The 26,832-nt window shown below is 42.5% G+C and overlaps 1 protein-coding gene across 1 annotated transcript in view; it reads right to left on the bottom strand.

The window, feature by feature from the left end:
• Ubac2 (UBA domain containing 2) overlaps positions 1-26,832 on the bottom strand; it is a 132,341-nt gene that overhangs the window by 8,843 nt on the left and 96,666 nt on the right. The window contains exons 7-8 of the mRNA XM_042682632.1: positions 21,217-21,462; positions 2,511-2,633 (exon numbers count right to left, since the gene is read on the bottom strand). Of these exons, the coding sequence (XP_042538566.1) occupies positions 2,511-2,633; positions 21,217-21,462 (369 nt within the window). The remainder of the gene's footprint in view (positions 1-2,510; positions 2,634-21,216; positions 21,463-26,832) is intronic.

The following is a 26,832-nucleotide window of genomic DNA, read 5'->3' as shown; positions in this document are numbered from 1 at the left end:
TTACAGGGAAAAAAAACCAAAACACTAAAAAAACAAACTCAAATAAGTGTTTCTGTTTCTCTGGGTTTAGAAAATTGCTAAGTTTCTTTTATTTCTTTGGGTTTAGAAAATTGCTAAGTTTTTTTTTTTTTTCCAGTTGTGGGGCTTGAACTCAGGCCTGGGTGCTGTCCCTGAGCTCTTCAGCTCAAGGCTCTACTACTTGAGCCACGGGGCCACTTCCAGTTTTCTGGTGGTTAATTAGAGATGTGAGTCTCCCAGACTTTCCTGCCTGGGCTGTCTTTGAACCATGATCCTCAGATCTCAGCCTCCTGGGAAGCTAGGATTATAAGCGTGAGCCACCGGCACCCGACTAAGTTTCTTTAATGTACTGAAATTATAGGACTCTGAGGGCAGGTGTGTGACTCAGTGGTAGTGTAGGTTGTTAGCTTGCAACTCTCAGGATGGACAGAAAACAAACCCCTCTCCCCAAACCTCTCTAACACTTAAAGAAAATGCCGATATTTAATTGAAAAACTAATGATAAAAATTACTAAAATGATCTTCACATGTTATTAATAATAGTTAGTGACTAGCATGAACAAACTAACCAAGAGATCATACTTTACATACTTCATTGTAAATACAGAGAGCAAGAACATCTTTTCTATCTCTGAATCCTGCAGCAGCTGCCATAAAAATGCCGAGAGCGGGCATCACAGACACTGCCAATGAGAAGCCTGGGCCCTGATGCCACATGGTCTGAATCTGCCATTGTTAAGAACAGAAGAATCAAGGGAAAATTAGTGACTAAGAAAAAAAGTCCCTATCGCTCATAAATTTGATTTTTCTCACAACATAAAGCAAGGAAGAACTGAACACTGCCTTAAACTCACGGTGACATGTTAACATCACAGGTGTCATTCTGTGAGGTTTAAGGAAAATGACTCATAAAAAAACCAACCTTACAAACTTCTATTGCATACATTCTTCTTGCTCTCTCTTTTCAACATTTCATTCCCCCAAGGTGCTAAAGCTGAGAAGTATCTCACCTGTAAACACCTCACACCGTTAACGGCTGCCACGTGAAGACATGACTCACTGTGGTATCAAGTTCACATGACTATCACTGAATTTTCTTATTTCTTTCCATGTGGATTGGAGACTATTATCTTATTTTTAAATGCTAAGTTATCGGGCCTTTCGTCCTCATCTCTGGGAAGATGTCTGTCTAGGGGTACTCTGAGGAAGAGGAGAAAACTGCCTGGCAGCGCCCCAGTCCAGAGCTGTTGGGAGCCGGGTGAGCTGAGAGGCTGCTGGGTGGGACTGAATCAGCAGATGCCATCAGCACACACACCTGGTTTTTCTCAAAAGCATTTGCCATGCCCTAACCTGGGGGCGGCATATTGGAACCCAGAGCAGGGAAACCTTTGAGTTCCAGAAAGTTCAAGGACATAGTTTCCCTGCAGAGGCCGATGCCGTGTGTCTGACTATTGCTTGTTTACTCAGGAGACAAGGAAGAAGGAGGAAGTGGGCAGGATTATTGGACCAGCTATGATTGCTGAACTTTGTTTTGGTGGCTGAGAAAAACCAAAATAGGCAGAAAGCAATTTCCAAGCATCATCATTGCAGTGTTCTGAACATACTTTTAGAGATATGAAAAGGTTTTCTAGTTTGAAATGATTTTAAACCTAAGAGTTTCCAGAATAATACCAAAGTAATGCTTACTTTTCATCCAGGCCTAGAAATTGTTATTCTGTCACACAGTTTTCTGTTTCTGTGTCTATGTACACCTGTGAACTCATAGCTCAGGATGCTCCCAAGGCTTCTGAGAGACCATGTACACAGCATGGCCTTCATCGCTAAGCAAGAGTACTCTCGTTCCCAATCACTACTGTCAATACCAAATCCTGGAGTTTCACACTCATATATTGTGGTTTTTATATACATTCCATCTATAACTGTTCTTTTAGTTTAGTATCATTTTCTCATTTGTCAGAGTTATTAAATACACATGACATTACTTTAGAGTTGCTAGTCTCATATCATTATAAAAATAACCTATGAAGAAAAGCCCAAGAATTGTTTGTAGTTTTTAAAAGTTTAGACTGAGGACCTACTATGTTCAAAAGTTATGAAAATTATTTTCTTCCTCTTCAGTGTGATTGTTAAGCATTTGAAAAATAATTACTTATTTTCAGTTTTCCTTCCACTTGTCTATTGCCCTTTGTAGGGAACCGACTTCCTTGTTTCTTGTATATATGTTTGCATGTGTATGTATGTGTGTTATCGATGATGGACAGATGTCCTCACAATGTATCCACCTACCCACCTGAGCTTTCCTCAAACCTTAAGAACCCTAGCAGCTAATAAAGAGCCAAAGTTGCTATTACTGGTGGCAACTTAATGCTATCAAAATCTTTGGATTGGCATGCTTGATTTCTTTCTGAATCAAGCTTTGATTTCTTGCCAGCCCCATACTGCTTTAAGTTGGAAACACGGATTTGGGCTGATTAGCAGGTGTTACTTGTTACCTGTTCCTCGGAAACCTCTGGAGGAGGGGATGCTTGCTGTTCAGACTGCCGACCATCCTGATAGTTTATGTTTCGTCGCTGACGTAAAGGAGGGAAAAGACGATTCCAATTGATCATTCCTCCCTAAAAAGAGAGCAACAAAGAATGATGAGACAGAGAAGGCACAGAGCTGTGGCGATGCTAGAAGAGTTTGCTCTTGAGGCTGACATGTATGTACAGGAAAATAGGTAGCTAAGCTCTAGTGACTCTTGCCTGCAATCCTAGCTACTCAGAAGGCTGATTATCTGGAGAATCAAGGTTCAGCTTGAGCAGAAAGTCCTTCAAACTCTATCACCAAAATAACTAGCCTAAAGTAGGGCCGGAGGCATGGCATAAGTGGTAGAACATCAAGCAGGATGATCAAGTATGAGGGCTTGAATTCAGGCCTTGGTAACATACCACATACACTCTCTCTCTCTCTCTCTCACACACACACACACACAATCTATACAGTTGTATCTTGAATTCATATGATTTATATGTAAACTATTACATAATTTTATACACACACACATATATGTAAAAATTTAAAGCCTTAGAAAACTAGAACATTACATTAACATTTTTTTGTGGATCTATAATACGGGCAACATTTCCCCCCAACCAGTGGTATTTGGCAACGTGCAGAGACACTGATGGTTGTCATGTGGGATAGGGAAAGCAGGCACAGAATGGTGGAATTGTTGGTGTCTAGTGGGTAGATGTTCAGGATGTGGCTAAATGTCATACAAAGCACATGAAAAACAATGAATGGCCCAGATCCAGCCATGGAGATCTGTACTTGATACTCATTTGCAGTAAAGACACAAATACTGAAAGGCATTGCTCGTAACACACAGCGACCAGCAGCGGGAGAGAAAAGCATTTAGTTGCACCTGCATTGTCTCATTTCTTAAAAGACAGTGAAAGAGTATGTAAACAAAAGCCAATTGAATCTCTCCTCCTGTGTAGGAGCAAAGTACTTAAAAAGCAGAAGCTCTAGGTTCTAGGGTGTTCAGACACCAATTTACTCTTTGTGTTGGGTGAAATATGAGCCTCTACAAACAGGAAACATTTCCTTCACCATGTCTTCTTCAAAAGCAGCAACCACAGCTTTTAAAAAGGAGGAAGGAAACAGCTTGCATTTTAAGCAGACATTTTATAAAATATTTGCTGTTATGGAGATCTTCAGATGAAATAAATGTGTTTTTTTGTTTTGTTTATTTTTGTAAAAATTCAGAATACACTTTTCCAGCTGAGGAGGAGAGCAAGTTTCTAGAGCTCATCAAAAAGAAGCTGCATGGAATAGACAGCCCAGGCCTCTAGGCTTTGGGCGGCTGCTGAATGGGGAAGCTAGGCACACGAGCTCCCTGGGCCTTGCTGGGCATTTGCAGCTCCATTGAGGGGAAGGGGAAGCACATGGTCTCGCATAAGTAGAGTTCACCATCTCTGATGGTGAGTCAAGATACCCAGAAACAGAAAAGGCAGCACAACTCAAAGCAGCAGATAATTAAGAGGGAAATGATGGGCTGGGCACTAATGGCTCACACCTGTAATACTAGCTACTCAGGAGGTTGAGATCTGAGGATTGAGGCTCAAAGCCAGCTCAGGCAGGAAAGACCTTGAAACTCTTACCTCCAATTAACCACTGGAGGTGGAGCTGTGGCTCAAAGTGGTAGAGCCTTGAGCCAAACAGCTCAGGAACAGTGCCCAAGCCCTGAGTTCAAGCCCTGTGACTGACCAAAAAACAAACAAACAAACAACAAAAAAAGAGGGAAGTGATGAGGCATATGTTCAAAGGGCTAGAAAAGTTTCAATTGGGCCTTACACAGGGGAAAACTCCAGAAAGGACATGGGGCTTGAGCCAAACTGTAGAGAAGGAGAACAATCTTAATAATGGAGAAGAACACAGGTATTTTTAATTTTAACTTCTCTGATTTTCAGTTTTCTCACTTGTAAAATGGAAATAATAACTATTTACTTCACAAAGATATAAAGAAGTAGCTGAGTTAATACACATAAAACATTTAAAACAGAGCCTAAAAACAGTTCAAAGCTAGTTTCATACTGGCTACTATTCTCATCACTTTTATGTTCCCAGTTTCTTAAGAATTTTCCCAGGCAGACTATAGAATCCTGGAGGCTGCAACTTTCCCCAAGTGGCTTGCATGTACTTAACTTGGTGGGCTTTAAGAGTTAATTGCAGAATGATTGTAGAATTAAAATGGCATCCCATAGCACAAGGCCTTATTTTAAAAAAATAGCCATTGGGGAAAATGCATCTTTTATTATGAATCTTTGATTCTCAGAAAGTCTTTGTCAGTCTGCAGGCAGACTGTGAAATGTAAAGTCCAAATGTAGAGCCTCTTACAGACAGACAGTTGCGCTACAAGATTCTCTGGGAGGTTGTGGGGTCAGCAACCAAGAGGGACATGGCTACGTAATCATGCTTGTGCAGAGAAGAGGTGGAACCAAAGACTTCTCAATCCTCTAGAGAACAAGGCTTTCCAAGTTTAGCCTCATGGCACACACAGAAGAAATAGATTTGCATGCCACATAAGGCTAGCTAAATAAAGCTTAAAGCCAGCCAAACAGCTTCAGGTTTTCTAGCTTCCCTAAGCGCTCAGAGGATCAGTATCTGAGCCCATTTATGTCACCATGATACAGAAGCTCTTACCCAGACCATACAAGATCATAAAGGTCTACGCTGTCATTCAAATCCACAAAGAGACTAGATCAACTGCATCAATAGAAATAAAATCAACAGAATCAACAAAATCTCCAAGTGTCTATAAATGTACCTGTAATCTTATAAGCAATGAAGCTAGAAAGAACAAACAACATTCTTGACTCTAGAAGCTCACAGTCCAGTACTCTAATCCTTAAGCAGTTTTTCTTTTTCTTATAAGTTTCCAATAAAGTCCTCTGTTAGCCACAGTACTTCCTGCTCGGCTCTGTCTCTGTCCTGAGGCGGCTCTGTGTCCTGCTGACACATGCCCACTCTTCTCTGGGTTTTGGTGACATCTCAGTTTCTTGGTCTTCCTGTAGCTACGCCTCCCTTTCAGTATCCTCACAATCCCCCCACTTTCTCTGCACATCCTTCAAACACTTGTCGATTTCAGGAGTATTTTTTCTTTCTTCCCGTATTTCCATCTGTAGGTGTCTACTCATTCCCAGGGCTATATAGTCACTGGTGTGCAGTGAAGATTCCTAAGTCCAGACACTGTGTCTCAGAGCCTCAGAATCAACTATCCATAGATACGTTTCTGTTTAAATGTCCCTGACATCTAAGATGGAACATGTCCCGAACCAAAGTCACTGTCAATCCAATTTCTTTCTCTGTTTCTGCAGGGCCGGGCAGCAATTCTCATCCATCCACTGCACAGCCAGATTGGCAGGCTCCACCCTGTAAAGTGCTCATGCCATCTTCTGAATGCATCTGTCTCCACTCTCTCACTGCCCGGGTTTACACCAGTATCATATCCCTCCTTGATGTAAAAACCCTTCAATGGCTCTCTGTTGTCTTTGTGTTGAGTTAAAACATACTTACTAATTGACTAATAATCACACACACATTATTATTATTATTGCTATTATTATTATTTTTTGGGTCTGGCCATGGGGCCTGAACTCTGAGCCGGGGCGCTGTCCCTCAGCTCTTCAGCTCAAGGCTAGTGCTCTACCACTTGAGCCACAGCGCCACTTCCGGCTTTTTTCTTTTTGCCTATGTGGTGCTGAGGAATCGAACCCAGGGCCTCAGGCATGCAAGGCAAGTGCTCTACCACTGAGCCACCTTCCCAGCCCCACACACATTATTTTTGAATAAAAACAATCACGATTTCCAAACCAGAAAAAGAATTAGAAAATGGCATTATTTTCCCTTTTTTTTGCAAATTTCTTTAGTATCTGACAAAAAGGAAGGAGGATACCTGGATTTTCACCCTTGTTTCTACACCAGTCCTGTCCTGTTGTTATTGTTTTTGGAGTGTAGGAAGGAAGTTGTGCCACACACAGAAATAACAGCACATAAAATAGCTTTTCAGGAAACTGCAGACACCCTTTTTAGACACTCCTCACCAAGTCCCCAATGCTTTTGGGAGACACATGATGTCTCTTCCCCTGGCTCACTCTCCTGCTGCTTTAGGTTGTCATTCTTACCATGCAGCCTCCTTTCCGCCATCTACTGCAGAACCTGTGCCAACCTCCTATGCCTGGAGTTAGATGGTCCACTTTTGGCTCTCAGCTGTTACTGTACTTTTCTGCAGACAGTGCTCAGAAAATCCCATTTTGATTGCATGCCAACTGGCCTGCTGCTTATGCAGGCTATAAGCTCCACAAGGTGGAGTGAGACTGTCCAACCTGTCCTGTGTGCAGACACAGCCTTGCGGCTCTGGGTCTAGCACCTCGCATAGGAAAGTTCTCCATCTGCATAAGAAGTAAATGGGCAGACACAGCAAAGCATATTGCTGACAGAGGTTCTATGGGGCTGCATAGCAAATACCTGGGTGGTAGACCTATTAAATATGTGGGATGGAGGACAGAAGCAAGGAGGGCATGGATACCCCTCAAGACCCATTGTTGCAAAGAACTCAAGTGGGAGACTGGTGGTGATAGTGAGGACATAGGGCCAGCTCCGCAAGAGGAGGTGACCTGGAGCTCCTGCACTGCTTCTGCTGTCCTGGGAGAGCTACAGTTGCACAGTTAGAATAAATTCATGGCTGGGAAGGTGGCTTAGTGGTAGAGTGCTTGCCTAGCATGCATGAAGCCCTGGGTTTGATTCCTCAGTACCATATAAACAGAAAAATACTATATAAACAGTGGAAGTGGTGCTTTGGCAAGTGGTAGAACATTAGCCTTGAGCATAGAGAGGCTCAAGGACAGTGCCCAGGCCCTGAGTTGAAGCTCCAGGACAGGCAAAAAAAAAAAAAGAATGAATTCATGCAGTTTCATTCATTCACTTTCTATGTGGTACATTGTCCCAGGGCCAACTGCCTAGGGTGGTGACCCAGAGAAATGACCAATTCCCTATGGCACAAGAGCGCTTAGTTGAGTCAAAAAAAAAAAAAAAAAAAAAAAAAAAGTAAGAAACTGAACAGAAGGCACCAAGGACTAGGTGAGAGTTATCTTAAGTCATCACTACTAGTCTAGAGGAGAGAGATGCCACTTAGGCTGCTAGTCAGCAAGAACAACTTCCTGGCAAAAATGGGGGAGGGGGAGAAAAAGAAGAAAAATAAAGCCTACCCTCGCCCCAAACCAACAGCATGTTCTTTACTTGGATAAGAGATGGGAGGCGCAACAGATGTGGAGATAAATTCTAGTCCCTATCTGAAAAAATGTCACTTCAAATTATGCCATAGAGGAACTCAGAAGACTGAACCAACTGCCCAGGCGGCGTTCAGAGCCTTGCGTGGACAGCATACAGCACTGGGACCACCTTCTTGCACCACTCAGCAGCAGGTTTGCAGGTGTTGGAGGCAAATCACCTAGAGGAACCTCATACACTTGTCCAGAACCCAAGTAAGGGTGGTAGCCCTCAGCTTCACTTTTGTGTGGCTCACCTTGATGACCAGTTTTGGGGCTGAGAGGCTATAAATCAGAGCAGTCTTCTTAGCAAAACAGCAGGAAGTTTCTGCAGTGGTAAGAACAAGAGGCACCGCACTCTTGTGCTCAGGTTCGAAACCTCAGAGGGATGTCTCTGGCCTTTGGCCTAGTCTCTTTTCCTCCTGTGCTAGTCAGACAGAGCTCTGGTAACCACTGCCTGTGCATTTTGTCCTTAGTTGGCAGGCAGTGTCCTGGGGACCAAACAAGGGATGTCAGTGATGAGGGACAAAGCACTGGACAGTCTATCTGGAAGCTGTGTCATGGTCCAGAACAGAACTCTGGTCCTAGCAAAGGATGCTTCCACTAGGGCAAGTGCTGGCAGAAGCACATTCTGGGGCTTTGTTGTGACTGATAACATTTCTTTTGAGAGGCCTGAGACACCCAGCATGGTTGTCTCTCCTAAGATATGGGTACCATTTTAACAACATGTTAAGTTAGTTTCAACAGGAGTTGCAAATCTGCAGACATTTATGTTTTCCCTTTGATTTACCAAGTGGAGAACCTGGTAAATTCCTGTGTGTGGACCCACGGTGGTGAGGGGAAATGGTCCTGGAAGAAGAGTGGTGGGGCTCAGATTCAGTCTTGCCATTTACTTACGCACAGGCTTCGGGCACATGCCTGTGGCTTCCTGCCCTCTGGGCTTCTGTGGGGAGCAGGCTGGCACTCTCTCATTGGTGTCTGTGATGACTGTGTAGGCTGAACCACATGGCCAGTCACCTGACTTTTGTTTGTTTCTCAAAGGCAAGCCCACTGACCAGTCTCTGATGGTGACTTCTCTTCCAAGGACAGTAGAGATCAGAGCTGTTCTAACCTTTTTAGTTTGTGTCTATTTGTTTGGGTCTGGTACTAAATGAGGATGGTATCTTTTCATCAAGAAGTTGGCAGTGTTGGGGTCTGGTACTAAATGAGGATGGTATCTCTTCATCAAGAAGTTGGCAGTGTTGGGTGGTAAGAGGACAGGAGTTTCCAAGGCTAGCCTTGAACAGAGGTATGTGGCACAGGGCAGATGTGCCAATGCCCTGACTTAAGGCTTCTTTACCCCCTTGGATTGGCTGACATGCACACAAGGACTAGACACAAGTGGCAGCAAGGACAACTTGCACAAGGTAAGGACCATGATTTGACATAGCTTCCTGAGAGAACTGTGAATGAAAGTGCATCTCTTGGCATGTCCATTCTAGGTTTCTGTCTACTATCTTGTTTCTCCTTCCCTCATTTCTTCATCTGCCAAGGTTTTGGCCATTTTTTTTCCTTTTTTTTCTTCGGTCGGTCATGGACTTGACCTCTGTGCCTGAACGCTGTCCCTTAGCTCTTCAGCTCAAGGTGAGCACTCTACCACTTGAGCCACAGCTTTATTGGAGATAAAAGTCTCACAGACTTTCCTCCCTGGGCTAGCTTTGAAACTGCGATCCTCATATCTCAGCCTTCTGAGTAGCTAGGATTATAGGCATGTGCCACTGACATCTGGCTATTTTTTTTTCCTTTTTAACTTTAGTTCTACACATACACACAAATTAAGTGCAAGTAATATTCAAATTAGTTCTGGTACTTGTTGCCAGTAAATGTTTTGATCGAACAAGATTACTCAAGATTTCCCCTTTCTTTTATATTACCTCCCCCAGAGAGTTCATCTCTTTTCAGGTCTTCAGAGATGAGCTCATTCCCACGCTTGTCCCCCGCAAGCACTGTTCTGGGATGGACACAGCTTGTCAGACTAATGTCAGTCTCGTGTTTCCCACAGCCCTAGTGGCTCCTTTGGCCTGAGCTATCTCCTTTGAACATTAAGCCCACCCCTTCTCATACTGCTCACTCTTCTTTAGACATGGGGTCTGCCACTGTTTCGGTCTTTGCCATCCCACTCTAAGATTACGACCCATGGTTTCTTAGATGACATGAGCAACACAAGTTCCACTCATACTTGTGCAATCCAGTGTGCACCGGGCAGCCAGTGCACCTGCTCTGAGCCTGCACACTGCCTCAGGAGAAAATCTCACAGCAACGTGTCTGAAACATTTGGTCCAATTTCAGCGGTCTGCCCCGACCAGCCTCATTGCAAGTTATGCCTCATTCTCTCTAGCACATTCCTCCCTCTCCCTATGTGCCCTGCTTACTGCAGACAAGTGTCCGAAGGCCCACTTCACTTTCTGGATTGTCCCCCCTATGTCTGGGCAGCTCGAGCTTTCCTTTCACACTCATCCAAACCCTCTCCCCCTCTGCCCAGCATTTATACAACACAGTCCAGTGGCCAAGGCAAAACAGAACAGAATGCTGAGCTGAGAAAATGGAAAACTGGATGAAGTGGTCCTTGAGCTGGTTATGAGCAGTCTCTTTCTCATCAGTACACTAAGAATCTTGAGAGCCCAGCAGTTTTCACTCACAGATAGGTGTTCATTGTGCTAGGAGGAGCACCTGTACAGCCACTATAGGCAGGGGAGCTCCTGGGCAAAACTGGCCTTGACCCCGCTGTCTTAGTGTCCCACACCCTCCATGGGTCTGCAGTGAGACATGAGTTCCTTGGGTGGCCTCTTCTGCCAGAACCACAGCAGCAGGCAAGGTGCACCTGAGGAAAGCGCGTGAAGAAGCAAGTGTGAGGTGCTGTCTCTAATCCTAAGCAAGGCTCAGAACCACAAACCATACCTGCATCTCCTGGCACAGGCACAATGCGCACATTAAACACGATCATTTTAGGATGAGTTCAACAAATCTCAGATGATCTGTGCTGTAATCTGTCAGGAGATTATGACTCACAACTTGGAAATTCTTGGTCTCTGAATGCCTTATTCACAAAACCACATCTGTCACCCATAACTTCAGGCTGAGGGCTCAAAACCCTGGGGGGAGCATTCTGTAAAATTCTAGGCCTCTCTAAGTGATCAGAAGGATCACCCATGGGTACTGCAGTGATTTGTTCTGCATTACCAGTATTTTCTGGCTTTGGAAACCAATGGAAATGGCTGGCGTGGAAGAAATTTCAAAAAAAGATTATGATGATCATTTGTAAAAATATATACAAGGTTTGTATTTTATGCATAATACATCTCCTAAACCAACTCACTAATAGCTGTAAAAGTGATTAATAAGTAAAAATTGGAAAACAAGAAATAAGGAAAAGAATCAGAGTTACTTCTAAGTAAATTGTTAAAATGAAAAGTATGTTCCCCTTTATGGGCTTGTTCTTTTTTTTTTTATTTTATTTGAGAACATACTGTACAGAGGGGTTACAATTACATGGGCAGGATAATGCATACATTTCTTACCAAGCATTGCAGCCTCCTCCTTTGTTTACCCTTGACCTCCCTTCCCAACCTCCCCCCTCCCCCCACCCAATCATACCCCCCTCCCCCCCCCCCACACCGACATTGTAAAGCTGGTTTTGACATGACATTTTGTACTTCTCATTGTTGCAACAGGTCCACCTGAATCCTTAAACGACTTGTTTGTCCCCATCTCCTCCACATGTTATACTGACATCAAATATGGTGAAAGCGGGGGTTACACTGTGGGGGAGGGACATACTAAGCAACAAAGAAATAATCTTATAAATGCGTTAGAAACACATGCATGAAAGAAACAAAAACATTAAAATACATATTTGAGGGTTCGTTTTTCTAACATCACATTATCTGACTTTTTCCGCTTGACTCATACCTATACTAGATATTGCAAATAAGGGAAACCATGGGACCTATGTTTCTTTGGGCCTGGCTTACTTCACTTAATATAATTTTTTCCAAGCCTTTCCATTTCCTAACAAATGGGGCAATGTCATTCTTTCTGATGGAGGCATAGAATTCCATTGTGTATATATACCACATTTTCTTGATCCATTCATCTACTGAGGGGCATCTGGGTTGGTTCCATATCTTAGCTATGGTAAATAATGCTGCAATAAACATAGTTGTGCTGGTAGCTTTAGTGTGGTCTTTTTTGTTAATATGGGCTTGTTCTTTTTGAACAAGTAGTATTATTATAGAAAATCAACCATGAAAATATAAATATCTTTCAAGGTCATGATAAAGAAACTTTTTGAAAAATGAAATTTCTTCATTTTGTAATAGCCTAATAAACATTATTTTATTACTGAAAAAAAATATGTCATCATTTACCTGTTGGTTTTGTTAACTATCCTGAGATGTTACCATGCTCTTTTTTCTCATGAAGATATCAGGGTAGAATAGAAAATAGAAATGATTTTCTTAAGATCACTTAATGAGTCAGTCTTGGAAAAGAATTAGAATTTTCCTATCTTTCTGTGATGGATCTCATCAAAAAGGTCAGTAAAAGAAACCACAAAAGCACTGAAGACACAGCAATATTTCTGCAGGAGGTGTAGATCGAGATAAACAGGTTAGCTTCAACTTCACTTGAAAACAGAGTTCTGGCACCTAATTCTCATCTAATTGCAGATTTTTATCAACCAGGCACTCTTAGCTTATTTCACACCTGATACTACACGCTCACAAACTCCTGAAAGAAGTCATATAAGAACTAGCACTAACTGATCAGACTCCTTTGTTGACAACACAACACAGCAACTTGAGAATGAGTTTCAAATCAATTGCATCAGAAAGTGAAAGAACAAAGTGAAAAAGGAAAGTGTTGGGAAGTAAGCATGTTATGTGCCAGCTTGCTCAGGTTAACCTAAGTTCCAGTTAGTGAGGATCTGCTCCCATTGGATTGGGGCTGTCTTCCCTCCCTCTCCTCTCTGGCAGAAGGGTAGTTTTTGATGGTGCTTCTTCAGATACTATACATAACTTTCCCTGTCTCTGTTAAGTGCTTCTCCCACAAGAGCTCTCGTGAAATTTTTCTGTGATGGCTGCCTTTTTCTCCTCTCAGGTCAGGAAGAGGCAGTACTGCCCAGAGCTTGACCTGGACTATGGTCATCACAGAGTATTTTTTTTTTTTTTTTTAAGAATAGATGCTAAGGGCTGGGAAGGTGGCTCAGTGGTAGAGCGCTTGCCTTGCATGCCTGAGGCCCTGGGTTCGATTCCTCAGCACCACATAAGCAAAAAGAAAAAAAAAGCCGGAAGTGGCGCTGTGGCTCAAGTGGTAGAGTGCTAGCCTTGAGCTGAAGAGCTGAGGGACAGTGCCCAGGCCCAGAGTTCAGGCCCCACGACTGGACCAAAAAAACAAAAACAAAAAAAAAGAATAGATGCTAAGAGAAATGGCAGGATTAGTGAGACTAATACAAGAACCTTCCACTAAATCAAGCAAGTCAAAGGGGCAAAGACTGAAGCTGCGCGGTGGGAGGGTGCCTGCTGGCATAAAGCTCTACGAGGTGTATCTTGGTCTCTAAACCATGGGAAAATCATGTACCCTGCATATGTGAACCTTGAAAATGTGATGCAAAGTGAAAGAAGCTAGTCATAAGGACTAGCTAGTGCATGCCTCCATTTACATGAAAAGTCCTGAGGAGGGCTAGGTGCCAGTGGCTCTTGATTGTAATCCTAGCCACTCAGGAGGCTGAGATAGGAGGATCAGTTTGAAGCTAGCTTATGTAGGAAAGTCCATGAAAGTTTTATCTCTAATTAAGTAGCAAAAGCCAGAAGTGAAGGTGTGTGGCAGAGCACCAGCCTTGAGTGAAAAAGTTAAGGGAGAGTGCCCAGGCCCTTAGTTCAAGCCCCACTACTAGCACACACACAAAAAATTAAATTAAAAAAAAGAAAAGTGCTGAGTAGAGAAATCTGTAGAGACACAAAGCAGACTAGTGCTTGCCTAGGGCTAGGCCAATGGGAGAACTGGAGAATGATTGTTAATGGGGACATAAGTTCTGTTTGGCATACTAAAGTGTTCTAAAATCAATCAAGGGGATAGCTGTATACCTCTGTGAATATATTAAAAATTAATGAGTTGTATTCTTGAAGTGAGTAAATTATATAGTATGTAAGTTATCTCAATAAAGCTGTTAAAATACACTGAGGACCTGAGGAGACTTTTTATACAGTGAAATGTTTTATTAAACTATAAGTACTTAAAAAAACTATAACTACTTGATTAATGATAGCTCTTAGGATCTGTAAGGTAGATATGACTCATAATGATGCATACGTCAGATGGTACCTAACAACTGTTTCTTGGCTGGAAAAAGAGAGAAACAATTTTCACAGCCACAAAATGTTTCTAAGGGTGAGCGGTGGGCGAGAGAAGGTAGTTAACTCAGTTCAATGAAGTACTGAGGAAATAACTGAACTGAACAATGGTGCAATGCCCAATGCATCAACATTTGCTATCCCTGCAGGTGTAAAGATTGCTTATTACTGAATGAGTCGTGGCCCTCAGCCAGGAACCAGGGCGGTCCAGCCCTGAAGAGGCAACGAGAGCACTGACACCAATGACTCCATTGCTTTGTTGGCAATTTTCCCACTTGGCTTCTATCAAGCATGGTTCGTTCATGATGCACTTCACCTTAAATGTGCTCACAAAATAAATGGAGCCATTACAGAAAAACCCAATGGCAAGTTTAATCCTTGAGTTTATTATCAGTATACAGATAAAATGGTGGTTCATACAAATAACAGATGAACAAAACCCAGAGAATTCAGATTTCCTGGTAAAAAGTTGCTTTCAAAATTGCCGGAAAAATAAGTTTCTAGAGAAGGTGCTGGCAATTTTTTTCTGTCAGGGACTATAGATGTAAGTGTTTTAGGCCCTGATGACCAAGGGGATACACCAGAGGCCGTTATATAGGGATATATAGTTAAAGTGTAAAAACTAATTTTAGCTTTAGAGTGCACAAAAACTTGGTGTTCTGTTGTACAGGTTGTGGCAGGCTGACTTGTGTTCTAGAAGAGTATCAATAATCAAGTTAGCTCCAAAGTCAGAGTTACTTCTCAAACTTCCTGGGAGCAACTAAACAGATGGTTCAAAGCCATGAGAACAAGTATGTGATGGATCCTCTGTAGTCATTTCATCTTCCAGACAGCCATACAGTGTACAGAGCCCCTATCAATGCAGGGCTGACTCCTCAGGTGCAAATTTCTCGCTCCTTTCATCATAGGACATTGCTTTACATTGTGAACATATGGCTTCCTAAGAAACACTGAGAACTCTTTTGTTTACAGCCACCACTTCTGGGGCCAATGTGCTAGTGAGGGGCTGCTTCTGAACAGCTAAGCTAAACTCTTCAGTAAAGGACACCACCTGACTCTCCACCTGAAGTCAGTGTCAGAGTGCATACACAGGTCAGGGGCTCAGTCCTGCAAAGCTGCCCCATCAGAGCCACTCCAAGCCCAAGGCTGTCTCACCAGTGCTTCGCCCTGGCTGGTGAGTCCTACAACCTCTGCTCAGACTTGATGAGTTTGCTCGGGGAAATACTTGGCTTCTTTTACCCATTTATTATAAACAACATTACTAGAGGTATGGCTGAAAGGCCAGATGGAAGAGATCCACAGGGCAGGGCACATGGGAAGGTGTGTGGGGCATTCCGTGCCTTCTCTGGATGCTATTTTCCAGGACTCTCCATGTGCTTAGCTATCTGGAAGGTCTCTGAATCACATCCTTTGGTGTGTGTGTGGGGGGGGAGGGGGGTGGTTTCTGAATGCTTTGGATGCTTTACTGTGCAGATATGACTGATGAAGTCAATGGCCACTGGTAGTCAGCTCAACCTCCAGCCTCTACATAACACAAGGCAGGGAATTTGGGCTGACAGCTAGCCCTCTCATCACAAAGCTGGTTCTGCCACCACCAGCTCTGCGTCTTGAGGTGACCTAGGAGCCTCAGTCATCTCAACGGCATGTAAAGGAAATACCAGGGGTTTCAGGTGCTATGTAATAAGAACCAGGGGCATAGAGAAATATGTATTTCTTATATTTCACGGTCTTCTGTCATGGCTAGTGCAACAAGGGAAATGCACACAGGCATTTACTCCATAAAGCTGCAGAGGTTTCTGATGCATACTTCAGAGGTTTACATCTCTGAAATTGGTCATTCAGTGATGGACTTCACATGTTCTGTCTCATCACCACCAAAATCCTGAGTATACAGACAGCCTCCATCGATTCTTATTGTCTCTTCTTCCTCTAGCTCCATTCTTCGAATCAACAGTTATAGCATGGCCAAAGCAATCCAAGTACTAACCAGGCCTAACCCTGCTTAGCTTCTGTTATCAGATCAGGTGTATTCAGGGTACTACGACTAACAATCTTTATACAGTCTTTCTCATGAAAACCTTACTCTTTTCCTTCAAAGGCCTATATAACCCACCACTTCTTACAAGATCATCTGTCCCCAATTCTGTGTAGGTGTAAGACCTCTGCCTGACTCTTCCTAGCTTCATCTGTCATTCTCATCCTAATGACAACTGCTTCGCTGCCCCCACTGTAGTTGTGGCCTCAGTGGCTAAACTGATAAATTCTTCAAAATTCCCTCAAGCACAGTGGGCTGTGCAGAGTCCCTGGGAAGTGACTATTCCCAGCCTGTGGGCTGGACACAGTTTCCAGGGAGACCCTGCCCTTCACTGCATCTTCTCTAGCAGCTGCAAACCTCTGGAAGACCAGGCAGCATCTCATGTACTACCAAGGCCAACATGCTGCATTCCAGCCAAAGAGACATGAACAAATAAAACAAGAGCTCAGATGCTGCTGGGGACTAATATAAAACAAACCCACAAAAAGTTATGCAATGCCCCTGCAGGACAGTGGAAAAAGGATTCTAAGCTACACACTGCTTTGTGTGATGTTGTCCACTGTGGAATCACCAAGTATATAAGGGGAGAGGTAGAAGCAGGAGGGCAAGGAGCTATGAGAACAGTTAATATGTCTGACCCACCAACCTGCAGGAATTTACAGAAGAATGGGATGATCGTGTATGTGTGTGTGTGTGGGGGGGGATAGCACTGGAATTAGGTAGCAAACTCAGTTTTCACTGCCATGAGCCTATGAGACAATCATCCAAGAACTTGTGTGTAATAAGTTCTCTTCTAAGTATAGACAGAAAGACCCACAGCACATTTGGGTTATTACCATATTGCTGGGCTTGATGAACAAATATAAGGTCTGCTGTATGCTGACCCCCTCTGTACTCTGTCCCCAGCTTCAGAAGAAATGAGACTTACAAAGTTGTCACCCTGGTCACTGTTGCTCAGAGCTCTGGAATGTGCCACTGTTACACAGCTAACCTGCCATGATTACTGTGGTAAGGAACAATCTAAGAAATGTAGGTGTGACTACTGCAGCAAGGTAGCTGACTGAAGCAGAAGAGCGATCTGGTCTTTCTCCACTGAGGGGCTGCCCGTCCCACCCCTCCATTGAAACTCCTTTCACAAGCAAGTCCAGGCCCTTTCTCATTGTCTCCACTGGCTTTTTGTGGAGGTGGTCAGTGTGAACATTCCTTTCTGAAACACCTCCCTGGGCTCCTCTGCCTCTCAGCTTCCTGGTTCCTCCTCAGTCACTTGGACTTCCTCACCCTGTCCTCGGTGTACTGCCTAAACACAGGCTGGGTCTGTCATTCTTTCTTTCTGCTTACCCTGTAGAAAATACCTGTGTGTCTTCCCAGCAATGTGTTCACTTGGCTCAAGTATGTGAAGTAATTCTGTCAATATTTACTGTACACATATTTACTCACCAAGTCCCCAAATATTTATTGAGTTCCTATTATGTACCCAGCATTATTTACATAGGAGAAAAACAAAGACAGATGGTCAATCTGTATGGAGGTTGGGCTCAGGGTGCAGGTAAAGCCTCAGGATTCCAGTGGGAGGCTGTAGAAGGCTCCATAGAGGAAGGGTGACTTTCCAGAAATACATAGGACTAGATAGCATAGATGCAGGCAAAACAGGTCTCTGTGTAGTAGTGGTGGTTGGGAAGCTGGTATAGGGAAGGTGGTTTGGAAAGAGCAGATGTGACACAGCATGTAGTCCTGATGAATTGCAAACGGCTTGGCATGGTTTGTTATGGGCAAATGGGCTGCAGAAAGGAGATATGGCTAAAAATAGGCAGGGATAATGTGTTTTAAGCACCTTGATGGCTGGGGCGAGGACACTGAGGTTTAGGGGAGTGAAGGCATCACCCTTGTAATTCAGGGATAGCTTGGATGGCATGTGAAGCAGCAGGCACCAGAGAGCAGTACTGTAAGCTTCTGCGTTAGGGTGAAAGATGACAGACACAGTCTTTGAAGTTCCCAAAGTACAGCCTTTAGATCACTCATTTTTAACACACAGTAATTGTAACTGAGTTACTCTGACTGAAAAAAAAAAAAAAAACAAAAAAAAACCTCTGGTTCTCTAAGAATTATCTAAAAACCAATAGCTTTTAAATAAATACTAGGCTTATTTTAAATGTAATAATGTAATTTGAGAGTACCTACAATAAGATTTAGTTGTGTTAGAACAAACACAACTATTCAGAAGAAGATCGAGATAAAAGTTCTAAATTTGGTTTAAAGAGATGACTAAACTTTAAGCTTGGCATTGGGTTTCTGCCATTTAAAGCAAAAAGAGGGGAAAAAAAAACAATCATAATCATGAAGGAACTCTCAACACTAGGAGGTAACAGCATAGGGAACTAGGGTGGAGGCTTCTCCACTCCAGCCCCCCTTCCAGGAATCTGCCTTAGGTAAAGAAGGAAAACTTGTATATCTCAAGACCAACACAGGAATGAATGAGATAATATTTGCAAAGTACTCAGTACATAATTTGCCCAAGAAATGGTGATGTTCTTCTTACTGAAAATGAGTGAAACATGGCAACTCGGGAGGACGGATGGATCTCAAGCTCTATAATGACAAATACTGGTGTTTTTCACAGCTGTATTCTCAATGGCTAATTCTAGGCCCAGATTTTAAGAAGCACTAAGTGCTAAGTTAATGAAAAGTCAATGGAAAACTTCTCTCTAGTATTATAAGGTGCCAAACACCATTCTCATCTTGTACACAAACAGAGATATATCTTCAGCTGTGGTTTAACAGAAGAGTTCTCTTGTGTGGTGTCTTACCATATGTAAAAGAAAAAGGATTAAATCCAGCCCAGTGTGGAAATTCAGCAGGATGTTAAGCTAATGAGATTTGGGATAAATGAGAAAATGTGTTCCGTTTATGTATAAGTAAGTGATCTGCTGTCCAGGAGATCACACTAGGGGAAGGCCTCAGCAGGACTCCAGGGGTTGGTATCATGCTCTGAACATCAGACCCACAAGAGGAAAACCAACCTAACACTAACAGAATGGAGAGACCTGACAAGCAGTGGGAGCCTTCATCAGGGTCAGTGACTTCCCAAGGACCTGGGGGCAATGTAGCTCCAGCAGGGAAGGGGTTTGGTTTGGGTGCTCAATTCATTGATGCTTGGCCTGGGAAAGCTGGCAGATCCCTGGTATTCAAAGGACCTGGAGAAAGATACCTTGTGGTATTTACGGCCAACTACAGGGAAGGATAACATAAAGGTCCCTAACATAGCATCCTGGGGGCAGGGCTTGCTTTACAGAAGAGAATTACATTCTTGCAAAATTTGTTGCTGCATCATAAAGTGGCTATCTGAGGGCCAGAGGGAGCACAGCGTCTGAGGCGGAGACCCAACAGCTCAGCAGGCCGGGTGGGCTCAGCAGAATCCATCATGCTGAGATCAGCATGGGCCAGGCCAGAGGGTGAAAGGTGAGCTGCAGAAGTAGGCGTGCCAGGTACCCACCCTGCCACTCTCCTCTGCTGCACCAAAACCTCTTCCCCAACTCATACCTACTCCACATATTGGGTCTTTGATGAACAAGTGACAGGGAAGGACAATAAAGGTCTTTAAGACTTTGTCCTATTATCCTGAAGAGAGTCAGTCAAAGAAACTAGAACCACTTTCCCCTAAAGTAAGCCGTAAAGCCTAAAAAGGTAACTCACTTTTGCTTTGGAGACTTGTATTCTAGAGGGATCCTGTCCATATCCAGGAGGAAGGAAAGATGTACAGGGAAGCCAAAGGGAATCGAAGCACACAGACCCTGCTAGGTGTCTCATCTATTACCTTTAGATGGTACCCTGCCTGCTCATTCTTCTCCAGGTTTCTTTGCAGTTATCTATAGTCATCTGCCAAATATAAGGCACTGGATGTAGTCTAGCTTCACCTTAATTTCGTTCTTCTGGACTGTCTCTTTGCCCTTTGCTCTCAGCTCTATATAGTGGACTCTTGATCATCTACCCCTCTTCTTCTGATCTTTCCAAGGGCGTAGTGTGTGCCTCATATTTAAACATCTCACAGTGTAGTATCTTTATGGTATGTTCTAGAATCACTTTAAATGTAGATAAACTTCTGCTTCTCTATGTCCCTTATCCCCACCTTAAATATAAACTCTGGGACCCTTATGGGACTTGAATTCACTTTTGCAGGCTCTCCTGGCACTTACTGACCTACCTCTCACATCCAGGGCCGGCGGGAGGAGGGGGAATGGTAAGAGAAAACCTTTCATTATACCAGAGCATAAAAAAAAGGTGAAGGTAGAGTCTTTTAACTCCTATGTTTCTCCTTTTCTGTCTCCCACTTTAACCCTTTTATACTAAAATAAATCTTTGTTAAAACTTAACAAAAAAGGAAGAAGATGGAGGCAAGAAATGAAGAGCCCAGGGTGCTGGTCACAGAAGTGCCTGAGGAAGTGGGTCTGATGCATGACTGCAGCCCTCTCTCCTGCCGTGCTGGACGGAGGATTGTTTGGATAAATGGGCAATAGTTCTTGACTACTGAGGACAAAGTTAAGAAAACACAGCATATATCCTATCTACTCACTGGTTACTCCCTTAACATTCTCTTTATCTTTATATTATATTGTCTTCATTTCAACTGAAGAAAATCATGCTCTCCATTCATAGCATGTGATTCTCATCTTTAACAGGAAGACACTGTGGCTTTTACAAGATTGTAAACACAGATAAATAGCTTATCTTGTTAACTAGGTTGGTGTCTCTCTAAGACATACATGCACATCCAATTTGACCAATCATTCAGCTGCAAATAACTTTTTTTTTTACCTGAAATAAAAACACCTAAAAATAGCCACTATCCAAGACCTACGTGAAATCCAGATCACAAAGCCTAAGAATAAATGCAGTCTCTATCTCACACACACAATCACAAATTTACAAAGGCCACTGGTTCTTTCACACAAGTTATTTTGGATATTACCTGCTGCTGTCTTTGCCGCCTCACTTGTGCAAACTGAGAGAGCATCAGCTGCCGATCAAGTTGTTCCATTCTCTGCTGACGCTGGATGTCCACCGTGGCTCCCATCCCCACTCTGGCCTCGCTGGTGGGCTCTGAAGATGAGAACATGGGCTCCACAGTCCATGAGAAGAACCGTGCCATCCAGCTGGGGATGCAGAGGACTTGGTGAACTTGGAACATTTTGCGATCATAGCACATACCGGAAATCTACAAGAAAAAGGCCAACTGGAGTTTTAGAAATATAATACAAATGTAAAGAATTCATTAGTGCCGGTGGCTCACGCCTGTAATCCTAGCTACTCAGGAGGTTGAGATCTGAGGATCTTGGTTCAAAGCCAGCCTAGGCAGAAAAGTCCATGAGACTCTTACCTCCAATAAAACCACTAGAAAATCAGAAGTGCACTGTGGCCCAAGTGGTAGAGCGCTCACCTTGAGCTGATGAGCGCAGGGACAGTGCCCAAGCCCAGAGTTCAAGCCTCAAGACCGACCAAAAAAAAAAAAAAAGAATTTATTAGCATGGAAACCAACAAATGCAGAATACTTCAGAGTATTTTTCTTACTTGTATCAGTGTTAAGTAATAAAAGCACTTACTAAGTTTCAGAATACTATGCAGAACAAACCAACAAAAATTTAACGTACTTAATATAGTAAGATTAGGTTTATGAAACTAGTAAATAGTTAAATCCTAGCCATTTAACATTCAAGGTACCAGAAAGATTCTGGAAGAACAATGTCCTCATTTTTAAGTGAAAGTCACAAAATATCTGACTATCAAGACAGTATCATACTGTACCAACTCTGTGATCACTATTGATGTTATATACATAGGGAAATGCCAGCAGAACATGCTGGTGTTCATCAACCCACCCAGGCACTGAAAATTCCTTGTGTTCTAATCAACTTTTCAAGTGTTGATTTTTTTCCTAGATGTTTAATTCATTAACAATTTTAGTTAGCAATTCATAATTCTCTCTCTCTCTTTTTTTTTTTGGGGGGGGGAGGGCCAGTTGTGGGGCCTGAACTCTGGGCCTGGGCGCTGTCCCTCAGCTCTTCAGCTCAAGGCTAGTGCTCTACCACTGGAGCCACAGTGCCACTTCTGGCTTTTTTCTTTTTGCTTATGGGGTGCTAAGGAATCAAACCCAGGGCCTCATGCATGCAAGGCAAGCGCTCTACCACTGAGCCACTTTCCCAGACCCCTTAATTCTCTTTTAACTAAAACTATTTTTCATTTTTAAGGTAATTTAGGCAGAAAGAGAAATCTCCCTATTTATTGGGAAGAGAAAGTTCCTTATTGTTTTCTAGGCAAAAATGACTATGGTTCTTAGGGTAGGAATTTAGCACACTAAATAAAGTTATTTACTAAGTTTCTATCTAATATGAGAGAAGTACACTCACTATGCAGTCCAGGCTGTCCTCAAGCTGAGAGAGCTTCCTCCTTCAGCTATCCTGGTCCTGGGATTATGGGCATATATCACCAAACTCAGCTCGTTTTATTAGTGTGATTTAAACTAATCAGACAAGGACTGCTGTATTGAGAATACTGTGGCAGACCAGATAAACAAGGTGTTACTCTTAAAGAAGCAATAGTGTTCCATACAGAGAAAAGACAGTGAAACAAGTAAAGACATAGGCAGTTTTCAACAAGGTCTAAGAAGTAAATAAATGATTTAGAGCCAGGGACTTACTTTATTAGGTAAGGGAAGTTGCTGAGGAGTGATTTTTGAGTCAAGACCTTAAGGATGATAGGAAACTTAGGGAAGGACATTGCAGGCACAGAAAACAGCAAATGCTATGTGAGAACAAGTGGGAACACCTATGAGACATCTCAGTGCAACTCTTAAGGAGGTGAATGGACATAAAAATTTGGAACTCAGTGGAAAAGTCAGGCAGAGATAAGGATTTGGGAACTGCTGGATATCACACAGTGATATGAGATAATATGGGGATAGAGATGTTAAACAAAAGAGAGGACAGGAGTATAATAAAATTTTGTGGCTAGATAAAATAGAAGACATCTGAGAAGGGGCTGCTAGGAAGCAGAAGGGAAAATAGGAGAGTTTAATATCAGGGAAACTAAGGGAAAATACTGAAGAACAGTCAACTATGTCTGAGACAGAGAAATGCCCACTAGATGCAGCCCATGAAGGTATCTGACCCTTATTAGGAAAGTCTGGAGCAATGTCAGGAGGAAGGACATTGTAGGCTATGAGAGTGAACAGTGGGGAACTTTCAAAGTAATTTCTGCTATCCCTTCTCTCAAAAATAGTACAAACAACAAAGTAGAGACAGAAATGAACTACACTTGGTTAAGATAGAAAGTACTTCTAATCCTGAACCATACTAACAAAGTGGAAAGCATAATGCATAATCACAAATCACTCAGTGCATAGAGAGAGTGGGTGTGAATGCCTGAAGAGGATCCCAGGGAACTCAGGCTCAAGTTTGACAGCCAAGTGCTGTGGACAGCAGCTATGAGGTGGAAGATGATTTGAATCTGCATACAAGGTCCCCGTTTTCTCCTCACAGCCAGTATCTACCTTCTCCTTCCTCCACAGTGAGGTGAAAGCCCAAAGCCTTTGGAGGAAGGAGCTCAAGAAGGTCTGGGCAAGAGCAGTATGCAGAACATATATGCCCCATAACATTGGAAACAGAAGACAAGAGAGGAAATGTGGGTCATATTTGAAGAGACAGTTAAGTGACTTTAGAATGAACAATTTTAGATCTAATATAGATCCTCAGATTGAAAATGGAGTTCCCAAAAGATAATAAAATGGGTACCATTCCTGAGTTCTTTTTGCTCAAGGCTAGTGTTCTACCACTTTGAGCCCAGCTCCACTTCTAGTTTCCTGGCAATTTGGAGATAAGAGTCTCATGGACTTTCCTGCCCAGGCTGGCTTTGAATAGTCATCCTTAGATCTCAGCCTCAGGAGCAGTTAGGAGTACAGGCATGAGCCACCAGTGCCTACAACCTACTGCATTCTTATTCAGGTTTTACTGATTATTTTGGAAAGGAAATGATAGAATAATGCTCACTACATAAATAATGAAATTAATCTGCTGGGTGGAAAACATGAACATTCTTGATGACCGAAGTAAAGGTTAATTGTCCTCTGGTCTTGTTTAGTGTAAGCCTGAAACCACTATTGACAAAGGTAAGAAACCATGACCTGGCCATTACATCAGGTGCTGATCTCTTTGTTTAGCCAACTGTGGCTGAACAAAAACTCACCAGGCGAACGGCACTGCTACAGTCCCTGCAGACCACAGGGATCCCCCGCCTTCAAGAAATGTGCCTTCTAACAGGGCAACCAAATACCAGGGGCTGCTTTCCCAGGACAGTGACATGGCTTTTGCATAGTAAGAACAGCCAAAAAAGCACCTGGGCCTCTGCATGCAGACTCCATGTGCACTCACAGCCCTGGGAAAGCACACCCACTGAGGACTTAGTAATTCATCCAAAATTATTTATTGAACACGAATCTGTGTCAGGCTGTGCTTTAGACACTGGGACACAGTAGGGAGGAAGTAGAAAAATCTCTGACTAAATGGACTTTACATCTTCCTAGTCCTTTTTTGATACTAAAAAAAACACTAAAGAATGGAGGATCTTTGGAAAGAGTTCTTAAAATAATAAAAAAGAATGCGTATGTAAATTAGTTAAACCCAGAGTTAGTTCTGTCTGATTAATTCTGGAAAGATTTTTTTTAAAAAAATGAACGTACAGAAACATGTAGCTTTGGCAATTCGGAGTCTTGCTGTCTTGTATCTTAAGTGCAAAAGTGACTTGAACTCTATAGCTCTCCTACCTTTTTCATATGAGGGAGGCGGAATGGCACTAATCTAAAAGATGTTGAGGTATCCAACCAAAAAACTGTATAGCTTTTTGATTCAGTCTTGGGATTTTTAATTGGAATGCAAAAAGAATTAGACTTACCATAGACTATTTCTAGCAAATTGTCTTAGAAAGTTTCTCTAAACTTTCCTTTTTGGAAAAATCATGTATCAGAAAGATTATAATGGTCAACTTCTTCACAAAGTAGAAAATGTCTTAAATGCAGCAGAATTTTATTTCTCCTTCATCTTTAAAACAACAACAACAAACTTTACCCATCTATTGTATTCTAGATAATAGGAAGAACAAACAAGGTAAAGTGAAAATGGCAGAGACTACTTTAAGGGATGATCTCAGAAGCTCCATTGTGGACACCAGCAAATGCAGCCAGGGGAAGGAACAGCTGAACGCAAAATACTTTATTAAGCTTCCTCTTTATGAGTGCAATAGGGGACTGGATCCAGTGTCTTGAGCATGATAGCAAAATAGCTGACTATGAGCTACTTCCCCAACCTAGAATAATGACACAAAAATTCACCATAACCCTGCCACTACTCAGCTGTACCTAAACACTGGGAAATGTCTAACTGAAAGGCCATAGGAGATTAAACCCTACAACCAAAAACTCACACACTCAAAAACCTGAAAAACATGTCACCTCAAAAGGTCATCAGTTCTATAACAAAGGCATTGAACAAAAACAAAACAGATGAAATCCTGAACAGTGAACTCAAAAGACCAATGACAAGAAAGATGAAGAAAACTGGAGATGTTGAAACACCTGACTGAATCAAAGAATATAGTAACAATCAGCTCACTGAACTCAAGAAACACTCCAGCAAAGAGATGAAATAAGGAAGTCTAGTTTATTAAAGAGAAATCCAATAAAGATACAGAATATTGAAAAATTCAAAATGAAATTTTGGAAATGAAAAGCTCAATAAATCAAATAAAAAGCTCCCTGAAAGTCATTTTTTTTTTTTTTTTGGGTCTGGTCATGGGGCCTGAACTCTGGGCCTGGGCGCTGTTCCTCAGCTCTTCACCTCAAGGCTAGCACTCTACGACTTGAGCCACAGCGCCACTTCCGGCTTTTTTCTTATGTGGTGCTGAGGAATGGAACCCAGGGCCTCAAGCATGCAAGGCAAGTGCTCTACCACTGAGCCACCTTCCCAGCCCCTGAAAGTCATTCTATAGAAAGAAACAAGTTAAAAATATAATATCAGGGTTTGAAGATAAACTAGGAGATAATAACCACATAAAGGTATAGGGAAATACTAAGGAAATATGAATGGAACATGAAAGACCTTTGGGTCACAACCAAAACACCAAATCTACAAATCATGGGTGTTGAAGAAGAGATACAAGTAACTGCTAGATAACATACTAACAAAACAATAGCAGAAAACATCTCCAACCTTGAGAAAGCAAAGGTATTCCATGTGATCGAGGCCTATAGAACATGGAATGATAAAATCAGAAAAATAAACACCCCTATATTATAGTTAAAATACAAAATATACAGAACAAAGGAACAATATCAAAAGCAGCAAAGGAAGAACATAAAAGAAACAAGCATTTAAAAACAACAACAACAAAAACAAAGCCATGGGCTCACTTCTATAATCTTAGATACTTGGGAGGCTGAGATCTGAGGATTATGGTTCAAAGCCAGACCAAGCAAGAAAGTCTGTGAGACTCTTATCTCCAATGAACCCCCTAAAAGTTCAAAGAAGGAGCTGTAGCT

This window comes from Dipodomys spectabilis, unplaced genomic scaffold (genome assembly GCF_019054845.1).
Source record: "Dipodomys spectabilis isolate Male_0828 unplaced genomic scaffold, ASM1905484v1 ptg000075l, whole genome shotgun sequence".
Taxonomy (NCBI): Eukaryota; Metazoa; Chordata; class Mammalia; order Rodentia; family Heteromyidae; genus Dipodomys; species Dipodomys spectabilis.
The sequence above is the reverse complement of the archived record's forward strand: the minus strand, read 5'-3'. Positions and strand labels throughout refer to the sequence as shown.